At 34.6% G+C, this 15,788-nt stretch overlaps 1 protein-coding gene across 4 annotated transcripts in view; it reads right to left on the bottom strand.

The window, feature by feature from the left end:
* The window catches only part of Abca6 (ATP binding cassette subfamily A member 6), a 71,286-nt gene extending 56,663 nt beyond the window's left edge, over positions 1 to 14,623 (bottom strand). For 2 of the 4 annotated variants that reach the window (XR_006074999.2, XM_006970459.4), the window contains exons 1-7: positions 14,479 to 14,623; positions 13,322 to 13,433; positions 11,299 to 11,503; positions 10,213 to 10,371; positions 8,381 to 8,484; positions 7,461 to 7,687; positions 3,917 to 4,058 (exon numbers count right to left, since the gene is read on the bottom strand). Coding sequence is in view for 3 of the 4 variants with exons in the window: in XM_006970459.4 (XP_006970521.1) it covers positions 3,917 to 4,058; positions 7,461 to 7,687; positions 8,381 to 8,484; positions 10,213 to 10,371; positions 11,299 to 11,503; positions 13,322 to 13,417 (933 nt within the window). In the remaining variant the exon portion in view is untranslated. Of the gene's footprint in view, positions 1 to 3,916; positions 4,059 to 7,460; positions 7,688 to 8,380; positions 8,485 to 10,212; positions 10,372 to 11,298; positions 11,504 to 13,321; positions 13,434 to 13,577; positions 13,652 to 14,478 lie in introns of those variants that run through there. The other 2 variants (XM_076543651.1, XM_042283042.2) reach the window with 2 other exon arrangements.
* Between the last annotated feature and the right edge of the window lie 1,165 nt (positions 14,624 to 15,788).

Genomic DNA, 15,788 nt, shown 5'->3' on the forward strand with positions numbered 1-15,788 from the left:
AGTATCATTATTTGCAGATGATATGATAGTGTACATAAGTTACCTTAAGGATTCCACCAGGAACTCCTACAGATTGTAAACACTTTCAGCAAAGTATCTGGATACAAGATTAACTAAAAAAAACCAATAGCTCTCCTGTGTACAAATGACAAATGGACTGAAAATGAAATTATGGAAACAACTTTCAAAACAGAAATATATATAGACTATCTTGGGTAACTCTTAGCAATCAAGTGAAAGTCTTGTATGATAAAACCTTCAAGTCTTTGAAGAAAGATACTGAAGAAGATACCAGAAAATGGAAAGATCTCTATGCTCAGTAAGATTAACATAGTAAAAATGGCCATCTTACCAAAAGTAATCTACAGATTCAATGAAATCCCCATCAAAATTCCAAAACAATTCTTTACAGACCTGAAAGGACAATACTCAACTTCATATAGAAAACAAAAAACTCAGGATAGCTAAAACAATCCTGAACATTAAAAGAACTGCTGGAGGTGGGGCAGGTCTCACCATTCCTGATTTCAAGATGTACTACAGAGATATAGTAATAAAAACGACATGATATTGGCATTAAAAACAGACAAGTTGATCAATGCTATCTAACTGAATACCCAAAGATAAATCTACACACATATGAATGCCTGGTTTTTGGTAAAGAAGCCGGAAATACATGGAGGAGGATCATCTTCAACAAATGGTTGTGGACAAATTGGGTATCTACATGTAGAAGATTGCAAGTAGAGCTATACTTATCACCCTACATAAAATTCAAGTCCAAGTGGATCAAAGACCTCAACATAAAACCAGACACATTGAACCTGATAGAAGAGAATGTGGGGAGTAGCCTTTAACATAATGGCATAGTAGATGATGTTTTGAACAGAACACCAATAATAAAGTCACTAATATCAATAATTAATAAATGAAACCTCATGAAACTGAAAAGCTTCTGTAAGGCAAAGGACACCATCAATCAGACAAAGCAGCAGTCTACAGAACAGGGAAAGATTTTTAACAACTCCACAATCAATAGAGGACTAATATCCAAAATATAAAAACCCCAGAAAATGCATATCAAAAAAAAACCCAGATAATCCAATTTGAAAATGGGGTACAGATCTAAACAGAGAATTCTCAATAGAGGAGTCTCAAATGCCTGAGAAACACTTAACGAAATTTTCACTACCCTTACCCATCAGGGAAATGCCAATCAAAACTACATTGAGATTCCAACTTATACCTGTCAGAATGGCTAAAATCAATAACACAAGTGGCAGCTTATGATGGCAAGGATGTGGAGCAAGGGGAACATTCCTCCATCACTGGTGGGAGTACAAACTCATACAGCCACTACGGAAATCAATATGGTAATTCCTCTGAAAGTTGGGATTTGATCTACCTCAAGACCTAACTATACCAACCACTCTTGTGCATATACCCAAAGGAAGAAGCTCCATCCTATCCCAAAGATACTTGCTCAACTAGGTCCATTGCAGCTTTATTCTTAATAGCCAGAAACTGGAAACAACCTTCCCAGAAGGATGGATAAAGAAAATGTGCATTTACACAGTGGAGTTTTCTCAGCTATTTAAAAAAAATGAGATCATGAAATTTTCAGTCAAACAGATGGAACTAGGAAAAAATCATCCTAGTGAGGTAACCAAGATCCAGAAATATAAATACTATATGTATTCACTTATAAGTGGTTATTAGCCATAAGTAAATAATAACCAAGCTACAATCCATAGACCCAGAGAGGTTAGGTAAAGACAAGAGGTTTAGATGCATGGATCTCCCTGGAAGGGGAGACTGCAGGCAGCTATCCCTGGAAATGCAGGGTATTTGAGGAATGGGAAACCCAGTACAGTGGAAACTTCCTGCAATATATATATGAAGGTGATTCTAATGAGGTCTCCTAGTAATAGAGAATATGAGTCTCAACTGGCCATCTCTTTTAATCAGGTGAGGCTTCCAGTGGTGGGACTGGGTTGCATTCAGTTGAGTTATTGGCTAAGGGAGTCCCATGGAAATCCCCAAACAACCCAGGCTGATGCTAAGACAAAGGTTTGCTCTCTGTAAATTGACAATAGGGCCCCATTGCTGAGGACAACACCCAACAACTCTTTGAACATGGAGAAGTCAAGCTGGTGCCTACATGGAGCTTTCACCCCTACTTTGTAGCCACTTTAGTGTGGGAAGGTACTCTGCAGGCTACCAAAAAAGGAGCATGGGTCCAGATACAAAACCTATGACCAGAAATCTGTCCTGCCTGCAAAATATGCTAGGGAAATGGTGGCAAACAACTTGTGGTAGTAGCCAACCCATGTCTGACTTGCCTTAAGGCCCACTCCACGAGATTGAACCCACACCCAACATTGCTTGGATAATCAAGAACCAGAGACTAGGTAGCCCAAGGATCTAGGATAAAACAAAACACTAGTGGTCTAAAAAAATTTCAATATAACATGACTCCTAATGCTACTCTGCTATACTCATTGATCAATGCCTTATTCAGTTACCATCAGAGAAGCTTCCTCCTGAAGCAGATGGGCATGGATGCAGAGACCCACAGTCCGACATTACTAAGAGAGAGTCTAAATGGGAGGAGTCCATTAAATCCCTCCCCTCAGAGCTTAGGGAATCCCCTGGAAGAGAAGGCTGAAAAATTCTAAGAGCCAGAGGGAATGAAAGACGACAGGAGAACAAGGCTCTCCGAATCAACTAAGCAAGGTGCATATGAGCTCAGAGACTGAGGCAGCAAGTAGAGGGCCTACATGAGTCTGCTCCATGTTTTCTGCATATACGCGATAGCTTTTAGCTTAGTATCTTATGGGAGTCCTGAGTGTGAGAATAAGCGTGTCTCTGACTCATGTGCCTCCTCTTGAGACTCTTTTCCTCTAGTTGGGTTGCCATGTCCAATTTTGATATGATAGTTTTTGTATTGTCTTGTTATATTTTGTCATGTTTAGTTGTTACCTCTTAAAAGCCAGTTGCTTTCTAAAGACAGAAAGGGAGTGGATCTGGAGGGATGGGGAGGAACTGAGAAGAGTGAAGGGAGGGAAAATATAATCAGGATATATATATATATATATATATATATATATATATATATATATATATATATATATATATATATGAGAAAAGAATCTATTTTCAATAAAAGAAAAATAGAAGAGAGAATAAGTCCCTTGCTTATATCTAATTCATACTAGAGATACACAAGGTGATTGAAGTAGCACCTCAGTGAAGCTCAATGCTTCACAATGGCCTTTTCCCATGATGCCAGAGTTACTCTAATGATCATAATCAAACCAGTCCACAGACTGGCTGTATATCAGCCTTCTTTCCTTCTAGTCTTCCCCTTGCTTTTTCTTTCTTTAATTCTAAGTAGTAATATATTATCTTCACTTACATCTACTGAACATGGTGGTATAAAGTTTAAAATTTACCTCTGTGAGACCAGTATTAGTTGGTCACCATGATAAAATAAAAAGTAAACTTGAGCAGCAGTACTAGTTGCCTAGCAAGATATTTTTTATTCATTTAAGGTAGTTAAAAGTTTCACAATTAAAAATTTGAAATATCTCAAAAGATTTTATGAAAAAAATATTTTTGACACACCATTTCATTATGTGATGCATAAGACTTCTGTGAAAAAAAAGAGAGGCCCAATTTACTTGGGTTTACATTATTTTCTAATATCTATTGAAATTTTCTCAAGCAAACTCATATGTGCATCCACATGCTCATACACACACACACAGCACACACACACACACACACACACACACACACCAGACATAAAGAAAGTGCCTTCCTAACATCCTGTAGAATTAATGTTTCCTACTCACAGCTAAGATCTAATGTGTAAAAGCTAAGATCTAATGTGATAATAAATGCATACACTTACCAAAGATAATCCATATAAGAAAAAGAGTGTAAATATGACAAGGAAGCCAGTCATCACTACAATTTGAGCAGAAGTTATGATAACTGCAATAAGTATGGAAATAATGAAGATGAAGCCAACATAGATTAAGCCCCAGGACAGCCTAAACAAAGACAAAAGGCATTTAAATTATTTATCCTTTTAAATAAATATTTTTAAAAAGACAAAAGCATCTAAAGAACAACACTGTTACTCTGGTAAGTACACTCTAGTTTAATAACTATGATATTGATAGTATGGCTGAAGTCCATTGTGCATGCTGTTCTTTATTATAAATCTCCATCTTTTCCCCCTAAGGTAATCACTTTAGCAAACATCCTGTTTATGAATCCTATGCATTCTGATTGCCGTTAACACACAGTAATGGGAGGTGCCAAATATTATTATGGCACTAACCAATGGGAAAGAATGTCACAACCAATTAAGTGGCTATAAACCAAAAAATGCCCTTGCTGATACCTGAAGGCCAGGCTTCTATATGTATCTATTGCACAAATACTATGAGCATTGTATAAACTGTATGGTTTATGCTGTAATTATATGTAATTTGCCTTTATCAATCAACATTATCTATTACATATGAAGCTTATATATTTCATTGTATTAATATATTTTAGTGTTCTTCTGATATTAGATAATTGTTTCCTATTTTTCTTTGTCATAATGGTGTCAAGAATTTTATTACATTTGTTTTTATGTAAGATGTAGAAGAATATCTCTAAAGTGAAATTACTGAATTAAAGTTTATGTCATCAGTTTTATTAGATATTATCAAATAACCCTAACTGTAAAGCTGGAATAAGACTTAACAGCTGATGGTCAGTCAAATGTCAATCAAATGGCTCTACAAACATCAGGAGCTTGAGCATCTCTGGAGGCAACACTACCACTCTTTACAGAAAACTAAAACCCCACAACTCCACTGATGACATTGTATGCTTCCTATTCCTATTATTTCTTTACTTGAATGGATATGTTATGGCACACCTTTACACTTTTACATTATTTTGCTTTAGATGTGTTGATGTTCACATTTTTACAAGATATTTGTTAAAGAATATTATCCACTATTATATCTGACTAGACTATAAGAATGCATGTGTCCAAGCTTCTCATTTACAAATAATAAGACTGTGGTCCTTTAATTAATAGGTATATGAAAAGTGACAAAATAAATACACAAGGTACGAATGTAATTGCAGCCATTTTTCTGCCCAGAGTTCTTTCCTCTGTTTAAAACTGTATACTCAATAAGGATTCATCTCCTAAAGAATGCAGCAAAAGATGCATGCTTTGCAACAGTACACCCAAGTAAAATATGTTTACCAGGATTTACTACTTATTTAATTTTTAACCTTATATCACTATAATGAATTGGCCTTAGAAACATCAGCATTTATGAAAAGTGTATCATATTCTGTGAATTTACTTCCTAAGTACAGAATGGGACTGCTTTGGGTAGGTTGAAAAACCACAGTATAAGAAAATTATGAAATAAAGACATTAAAATAATTACTGAAAGGGGGAACTAGTTATAGGGGTGGAGTTGGAGTAGTGATACTAATAAACTTACATAAAATATTCTTGCTTGCAAAGCAATATAAGCATCATACTTTTAAAAATAATTATTACATTTCATATTTATGGCATTAGTTGAAGTCATATTTATTTCCAATAGATGTCTAACACTTGGAAAACATATTTCCAAAGCATTTTCTTTCCTACTTCTAATAATGTACATAGCAATTCATTTTTCCAGGTTTTAATTTATATGCATACTAAGAATCATCCTGAAAATGACTTGACATCAGAATGTTTAGTATCTCTTTGGTCCTCATGTCAGCCTGACTGGTACCTCCCTAATTTAAGGTGACCCTAGGCTTTCTGTCCCGTAGGACTTGCCTGGGACTGAAAGGAGTCCCCTGAAAGAAGTCTGCTCTCTCTCTTCCTTACTAACAGACTTGCATGACAGGATATACATCCATTCCTCTGTCATTAACAATGCTCCCACACAAAAATTCTTTCCTTTTTAAAGACATGGTTTCCTCCTTTTCTATTTCCCAATCCATATATCTTAGAACTAAAATTACCTTTGTTGGTAAATATATTCTACACAGAAAGAAAGATTTCTAGACAATAATTTTACTTCAGGGAATACAAGTTACTAGATTGTTCAATAAATAATTATTCATCCAATCCATGTAGTTTTATCATTCCACACATATAGTTTGGGGTTTTGTTTGTTTGTGTATATTTTAAGACATGGTTTCCTCCTTTTCTATTTCCCAATCCATATATCTTAGAACTAAAATTACCTTTGTTGGTAAATATATTCTACACAGAAAGAAAGATTTCTAGACAATAATTTTACTTCAGGGAATACAAGTTACTAGATTGTTCATTAAATAATTATTCATCCAATCCATGTAGTTTCATCATTCCACACATATAGTTTTGGGTTTTGTTTGTTTGTGTATATTTTAAGTGAAATGTGTTTGAGTTTTCATCAGGTTTGGCTTATCAAGAAGGGTGTCAAGGTCTCTCTATACATCTCAGGTAAGCTAGAAACTCTCCATCTTCCAGAGTCCACCTACCCAATGCTAAAATTACATGCCTGCACTTCCAAGCTCAACCGAGTGCTTTCTTGATTTATGTAATATAGAGAGAATTATCCCCTAAGAATCAATATCAAAGCATGCCATGTTTCTTCTTGGCACATAATTTTCCTTTTGATCTGATAATATACATTTTGTCACTGCTACTTACCAAATTCTGTGCTTTGTTTCAGAGCAGTTTAAATGTTATACTATTTGTATTTCTATTAAATTCATCCACTATTTTCCTAGGTCTTTATTTCTATGAAAGTACTCCCTTTTATTATGTCACAAATACATAAATAGATACATTCCTGTATATATATACATATATTTCAAAATTACTTTAAAGTGTTTGTTGCGTGAGGCAAAGTATAAATATTAATAAGTAGTTCAGGTGCTGTTATTAAGTTCTTCCTAAACACCAGCCTATATGTTGTTATGTCCTGATCATAATGCATCACTTAATACAGCATTTACTTACTTCAAAACGCCCCTGGTTGGCCAAGCCCATGCACAAAACATACCCTTTACAAGACTATTTTCTTCACATAAGGAAGTGGGGAGAAGTCAGTTCATAACTAGGAGCAGATCAGGCAGAACTGCCATCAGAACTGCACCACTGAGGCTGGGCTCTGGCGCTTGCCATCTACCTGACACTGGGTAACTCTCTTATCTTATTTGCCTTTACTTTCCTTGATAATAGTGCCTACATCTTAGAGGCTGCATAGAAAAAGCTAGAATTAAAAGCATGTTCAGTGAGTTACAGTTAACTATCTTCCATGGAAAATTTGACAAAGACTAAATCTAGTAGTCAGAGCAAAAGAACAAGTAGCCCACATATCAAATTTAAACTGTGGAATTAGAAAACAATAACACTTCTGCTGTTTTATTATTTCTTTATGACTCACCAGAATGCTGAGTCTTGTAAACCCATTATTTTCATCAATTCCTTATACTTTTTCCTCTCTGTAGTAATATTACGTGATACAAAATATATGAATGAGGAGAAATAAAGCAAGCAGAATAGAATAAAAACTTCATATTGAAAAACATCTTTAGTAATAAAAGGTAATGTCTTCATATTTATTGCATTAACAGACATCAAGTCCTCCATCACAGAGTGGTTTGTTGTGATCTAGAGAAAAGCATAAGCAAACAGAAATTAAAGGACATAAATTGACCAAACTGGAGTGTTGAAGATTGCACTACTATCTTTTTTAGTTTAATGTTGTAGTCTAGTAACACAAAGTGTCACTGTCAGAGGGGACTGGGCATGCTGTTTTGCAGGTTTCTGTGAACCATTTCAGAACTAGAAGTTTTAAACCAAGTGGTCTCTTCCTTGTCTAAAAATCTGTGTTTGCATAATTGCTAGTTTGAATGTGCCCCTCCACATCGCATCTGGAAACTTCATTCTCACTGTAGTATTAGAGGGAAGATGTTTGGAGAAGTAAGTCATGGGGGCCCGCTCTTGTGGATGGAAGAGTGACTCATCAAAGGGTTGGCAAGTGTTTCTAATGTGCAATTTGCCCTTTTGCTCTTCTGCCAAGTGAGAACACAGTGTTCTTCTTCTCTTTGACCTTTCATCTCTTCTGCCATGCAAAAACTCCTAGACTGTGACAACTGTGAGAAATGAACTTGTTGAGACCTAATCATATACTTGCCAGACTTGAGAACTGTGAAAAATAATGATGCTCTTTATAAATTACCCAGCCTTGAGTGTTTAGTTTATTGTAAGGCAAATGAACTGTGACACTCATCTTTGTTAATAGTTTTGATGCCTATGAAATTAGTTGTAGTAGCCACCAGAACTTTGCAACTAAGCACTCACTTCTATAATAGCAGCATTGATGGCACTTTGTAAAGGCACAAATCCTCTTTTCCAGTATCTGGACAATGAACATGAAACACCATCATATACATCCCAGCAATGAGCTGTAAACACAAGGAAAAGTATAACCATCATTATGGCATAAAGGCAGATTGGGAATGAGGAACAAGAACCTAAGAGAAAATGACACTCCACTAGTCAGAACTTTTAACCTCATAGAGAACACAGGTACAGTGGTGCACACCTGCAATCCTAGCACTCAGAAGGCTGAAGTAGAAGAATACTATCTCAAACCAAGCAAGCAAACAAACCAACCAACAAGGTAATTTTGAAAAGAGGCAAATATGTTAAGATGAAGGGTATATGGTTTAGAAAAAGCAGCTGTTCTCTCACACACCACAAGACTAGGGATGGAGCAATCACTTCCTGAGACATGACAAACAAGCCTTTAGGGTTTCTATAGCAAAGCTACACACACACACACACACACACACACACACACACACACACACACACCAAACAAAAACAAACAAACAAACAAACAAAAAACCTCCAGGTAGGAAGTAGAGATGCAGTGTTTGAAAACTTGTGACAAGCTATTGCACAAACACGTAATGATGAAGAAGACAAAGGGCCACAACCCTTTCTGGGGGAGAAACAGAAAGCAAGGTGTGCTACCTATACTCTGGAAGTCTCAGGAATTTTCTTCCTAATATTTTCATGTGGCCTCCCCTGTGCTATAGCATACAAATACAGCTTTTACTCTGCATTTGAGTGTCTCTGGATAGTCCTTTGCTACAAGTGACAAGATCTACAAGTCTATGGCAATTTTACTTACAAAGACCACTTCTCCCTTGATCCTAATCTCCTCAGAAAGTGACTTCATCCTAGAGGGGTTTCTGAGCCACCATTAATCTCTAAAGTAGCTCTATTGTCTTTATCATCTTATTGTATATCCTTTTTATCCTTTCCCACCTCCTGCCCCTGACTAGAACAATTCTTATAAACAGGCTCCATGGTTTTCATTCACTATACTGTTCAGGAACTCAGCAGTCTGAACTCAGTATGTGAACAGTAGTGAAGAGCTGATTCTACAGGTTACATCAATTTTATGTCCTCAAGTGTCCTTCTGCCTTTTCAACTGCCTCCACTATCATTTAAGTGGTCTTCAGGTGTCATTACATTCTCCCTGAACTTCCTGCAACTTGAATTCTCTGGGCTGTATTAGGAGTGCTCTCTTAATCTTGGACAACTCTCTACATGCTTCCCTGATTAAAGTACTGCAATGACTATCCATAGCCTAGGCTTACAAAATGCCAAACTAGACCTAGTCCTTATGTGACTGAAAAATCATTCTTCCCTCACATTCCATGGCTTTTCATGCTCTTCTTCCAGCTATTAGAAGGTGCTCTCATATGCCTCTATCCTACTGAAATACGGTTATCTCTAGCTCCTCAAACTTGCTGTTCCTTTGTTCTTATTTTAAAAGTTACTTCTCTAATGCAACAATAAATTAAGAATCCTGGATCCAAGTTACCACAAGTACTTTCCCTTGCACTTGCCACTAATTTTTCAATGCTTGTCTCTCCTGGTCAACTGCTAAAGCATCTGACATTGGCATCTAATCACTCCCTTAGACCTGTGAGCTCAACAGATGTATGCTGAATTATTATGCAGTGCTGTGAAATAAACCTCTAAAATTAATATAAGAACAGCAATAAAATGTTCATCTGTTTTTTCCTATGAAATTGAAAGTATCTGTTGCCCACTACCTGTTCCATCTTGTTGAAAACACAAAGACTGTCACAATAGTATTTTATATGAAAAGTCACCTAATAAGTCTTCTTTCAAAAATGGATTTCCATGCGTTAGAAATACCTCTAACTTGTAAGAGAAAGTGTCATTAAATATGATTCCAAGAGCATGGGGAAAATTCTTCAGAAGCACTTCATCCAAGTCATTTTTACTTGGGACCCCAATGATTCTTGTTCCTGTAAGGTAAAAGGTGAAAAACTGGGTGTACATATTCTACCAAGACAAAATGTGTTATTAGGCTGAGCCATGTTTTTATAGACTTTTACACTTAAACTAAACAAACTAAAAAGCAACCTAGAATACATTATTTTACTGTTTCAAATCACAGAATCCAATTGTGTATGCAAATTACATGTTTTAATAAGACAAGTGGTGGATGACGAAAAAAAAAACCACTATGCCCTTAAGTATAAGAGTAATCCACTATTGTCATTACTTTACCCCTGAGGATTCCAAAATTCTTCCTGAAGCAAAATCAATTTACGTGACTTTTGTCTTATGCAGAAACAAAATAACAGACTCTATAGCAACCAGAAATTCATTAGTTAGTAATTGAATATTAAAGAATAAATAGCCAGACTACACCCAGGTTGCTCATAAATGAAATATGCATTTTATTAGTCTTGGTCACAAAATCACAACCTTTAAAAGTTTTGCATTCTATACTATACATAAGAAAGAATATCACCTTCAGATTACACATCAATAATGCTCATACTTATAAACTTATTGTTAAATAGCCATGACCTAATTACTGATTTTTAACAAGCTATAAATCTTTATCATTGGATATCCATCTTAAAAATATACATGCACCAATAGCTACATTTCTCCCAGTTGTTGTTTTTCAAATTTATATGTTTTTTGCTTTTTGTATGCTCCAATACAAACATAGGCCTACATAAATTGAACCCCTATCAAGCTGAAAGAATTTTAAAATCTTGTTGTAAAAGAAAAATAAAAACTTAAGAAGATTATATATTATCTTTATACTTGAATTTATTATAATGATGTTATACTGGAACTTCAAACTAGCATGTACATATCTTATTAAAAATTATAAATCAATAAGACTAATTATTTCTTGTCATTAGCATATTTACCTTTCATAGAGGGAGCAAAAGTTGTTTTATTCATTATCTGTTGGGTTATGTTAGAGATTGGTGTATATACAACCACTATAGAAGATCCATTAAATTCATCTAAACTTCCAAGATCCTGAGGTGGGACTTCGGGGACTTGTATATTTACTTTGATATATGAAAACAGACCCATATACAGTCCTATAATAATTGGGATGCTCCATTCCTATAAAAGTTTTAAAGAGAGAAAATAATGAGCCTAGACTTATTTCTCCTCAAATTGGTCAATACCAAAGAACTTTGAAGACAAGTTCAATTCTTCCATATGTATGGCTTCTCGTTGCTATGCACTCTCGGAAAAAGGAAAACTCAATGAAGAACAAATTCTGAGTTAGTAGCCACATGTATCATGCTCTGATCTAATGTTTTGCATTAAATCATGAAAGATTTCAGAAGTCATCTGGAAAAAATGGGATACATAACTGTGAAAATCTCAATTGCCTAGAAAATCAATTCTAGAAATAAGACACAAAGTGGCAAATAACAATGTTTTTTTTACTATTTGTCATATATCTTATTAGAAACTAAAGGAAATAAGTAGAAACGGAGTGGCAAATACTCTCTAGTGAGTCACCAATAGCAATAATTTCTTTCTTCTTGATATAATGCTAGAACACACTTTTTTTTTTCAAGCAATTGAGAATTCTTCTTTAATGCCCAAGAACACCTCTCCCTAGTCTGACTACCATATAGGAGGAATATGAGCCATTAACCACAAAATACTCTAAAAACAATGTAGAAAGAGAAGATACTGTTGAGTTTCCACATCAATAACCATTTCAGCTTACCAATGCCAGAATTTATCTGGACAGATCACTTATGTCCTTCTTTGGGATTTACTTCTAAATATTAACACTGCGTGTTCACTTATTAAAGTGACTACAATGAGTTAATATAGTATGAATCAATTTGAAAACTGTAGGGTTTTTTTTAAAAATTTGGAGATTTTTTTAAGATTTATTTATGTATTTATTTATTTATTTATTTATTTATTTATTTGTTTATTATGTATACAGCATATGTGACTGCAGGCCAGAAGAGGGCACCAGATCTCATTACAGATGGTTGTGAGCCACCATGTGGTTGCTGGGAATTGAACTCAGGACCTCTGGAAGAGCAGTCAGTGCTCTTAACCGCTGAGCCATCTCTCCAGCCCCCCAAAACTGTAGGTTTTGACTAGAACATATTCTTAAAATACAAGTGGAAAATAGGTATTTGAGTTGTTTTTTATGGAAAGGGGGAAGATCCCTACCCAATCTATTATACTCTCTGTCTCAATTCTTTTCCTTGGTCTTATGATTAGTTTAGCAATGGTTAGCAGGGTTTGAGGAGATGACAGAGTCTCTAGATGAAAAAGCCTAGGTCCCTGGATGAATGGAAATAGCCTTATTCCCACTGGCTTCTCTTCTACTGACTGTACTGAAAATAGTGAAATTGAACTTTTGTCATACATTAAGCCACTGAAGCTTATACTGTTCACCACTTCTCAAACAATCTGCTTTGTACAAACCAGCAATGATGTTCTTACCAAAATCTAAATTATGTCTTGGTTCTCAATGTAGAATATGTGATCATTTAATGTTTGTTACAATTTACCATACAATTAAAAAAATTTTTTTTTTTTTTTGGTTTTTCGAGACAGGGTTTCTCTGTGTGGTTTTGGTGCCTGTCCTGGATCCCATTCTATAGACCAGGCTGCCCTTGAACTCACAAAGATCTGCCTGGCTCTGCCTCCCAAATACTGGAATTAAAGGCATGTGCAATCGCCGCCTGGCACTTTATCTCTTTTTTAAAAATGTAATACTTTTAGTCTTCCTAATTCTATGGTATTGGTCATAGATCTTTATGAGTTTCTCAAACAAATATAGCTAGAAATATCTACCTTAAAAGTAATGACTCTAGTCTGCTGATTATAATGTAATGTTTGAAATAAATAGGTAAGGAAAGAAGAGTTCTGAAGAAAGGGTGAAATTTCTGCACATACCAAGAAGCTCTCTCTTTTCGTTCTCCATTTCTTGAGCAGATTCTTGTGCAGAAGCGCTCGGGTTTGCTGATAGACACTTATTTCTTTCATACTCATTTCACCTGCTCATTAGCTGAACAAACAGTAAGTGAACCAAAAATATAAGTATCATTGAAAAAAACCTTGGCTATATTTCTGATTCAAATATTTACTACACTTAAAAACTATAATGAAAAGTTGTAAAATATTATTGCAACCCTTTATGACTAAATTTTATCTCAAACACATTCACTTTAAGACATTTTGGTGGAATGAGTGATGGTGGGATGGGGGTTGATAACTGTCACACTTCTACAAAAAAAAAAAAACCAGAAAATTCTAATTGGAAAAAATATATCATTATGGTGCAGAACATAGATAAGTATATTTTAAAACAGAATTCAATGATGTGAATAAAGTAATTCAATTAGTTTCATTCCAATAATACTTGTTTTTGTTCCTTGCATTTTAGTAAAATTCCCATAACTAATCAAATCAACAACAAAATCTGATTTCTTAAATTCATCTGAATGATAAATTATATTCATTAGATACAATCTTAATGAAATATGTTTAGAATATTTACCTTCAGATCAAAATAAAGTAAAGTAAATAAATTTTAACTGAATAACTTTTACCAAAAGGATAATAATCCTTTAGGATAATAATCCAGACTCAAAATTACTTGATTCTGACAAGCAAGGAGAATAAGACTTCTCTCAATTTTGTGAATATAGATGCCACTAAAAACCTCTGAAAGCACAGTACAAAATAAACTTTTTTAAAGGAAAAAAATAAAAGAAATTGAATGGAAAAGTAATTTTGCCCAGAAATTTTTCAAATAAACAAATTAAAAACTTCTTCAATTTTTATAGTCTTTAAATTTATTCTTTCCTAAATTTACATAATAAAATTTTGTACAATTTTCGCTTGGCTAAAATGGAAGCAGCTAGATTCTACTGCTGTATCTACAAAATGAAATCTGGTTGGGGAAAAAAATAAAAATTAGCTCTTAAAATCACCTTAAAATATTGAAGTATCTAGAAGCATCTGAAATATAGATTGATCTTAGCAGAGCACAAAAAATAATATTTGTTTTACTTTGCAGAGCACAAAATATAATACTAAGCTTTACTTACTGTTGGGGAATGTTTGCGTTCCTTTGAAGCAGTCACACAGTTCCCTTTTTTTTTTTTTCCTAGTGCACCAGTTAAAGCATTTTCTCTGGTTCCTTATATACTCTTTAAGTAGGTGGTTACTCTCAGCCGTTCTTACTCAGACTGGTTTCTGAAAAGGGATGTGGTCGATCTAAAACCCACGTGAAAACTTTGTTTTGTTATGTGTGTCTCTTTACCCTATAAGCCAGTTAATCTGGGAAAATACTGTTCTGTGATTGGTTGAGAATAAAACAAACCCTACAACTGTTCATTCAACCTTTCAACAGCAGGGAAAATAGGGCAAATAAGGAAAAATTGTTCCAGCCTTTTAGATATGATGAGATCAAGATGGAGAAGAGTACAAGAAAAGAGTAAAAATATTAACTAATCAAACTAAGCCATTAAAAGTTGTATGAGAAATACTAATTCATGTTTTCTCACTACACATAGCTAAACACAGCTGTTAGTTTTCAACTTGGCAAATTCATGCCAAGTGGGAAAAATAGCCAAGGCTGAAAGTTCCTTTTCTTTTTCTGTTTTTCTTTTAAAAGTAAAGTAATCTATAGTCTACCTTGGAGAAATTCCAACCGTTGACAAACGAAGAATTATTTTTCAGTGCAATTCTCCTACTCTGTTCACAGTCACATGGGATTTTATGAGTTATGTAGACAAAATAAAATATATTTTAAGTGACTAAAACACATAGAAGAACTCGGACTTTTATGTATCAATACTGGAATACCTGAAATCTATTCCATTCTCACTGCACAGTGTACTTGAAAGGCACTGAAAACTTTTTGACCTGCCATGGCAAACGGTGAAACAGGAAAGCAAAGTCCATGGATTGGGAAATCTCAAATATTTGACATGGCTCCTGATCCACATGTGTTAATAATCATAAATCAGAGAGATGTTCCAGAGTACAGGAGATAATTTTAAGACAATAACAGTTACAGTCATGATAATATACTTGGCAATTAATTCTACTTTTAAAAGTAGACAAAAGTGAAATATCACATCTTTTACATTGAAAACTGTCAAAACAAACAAGGTAACAGAGGTGTTCTAAAGGTCCCAGAGTTGTGAAAAAAAAGGTCACAAACACTTAAAAATTGGTTTCAATAGTAGAACAAATCTTTTGAAGTCACCTAAAACTATATTAAGACTTCCACTAATTTTGTTGCTATAGTTATTTTATATCTTTATATTCCATTTATTTATTTATTTATTTATTGGTTTTTTTGAGACAGGGTTTCTCTGTATCCTTGGCTGTCCTGGAACTCACTCCATAG

This window comes from Peromyscus maniculatus, chromosome 8, assembly GCF_049852395.1.
Source record: "Peromyscus maniculatus bairdii isolate BWxNUB_F1_BW_parent chromosome 8, HU_Pman_BW_mat_3.1, whole genome shotgun sequence".
In the NCBI taxonomy this organism is placed as follows: domain Eukaryota; kingdom Metazoa; phylum Chordata; class Mammalia; order Rodentia; family Cricetidae; genus Peromyscus; species Peromyscus maniculatus.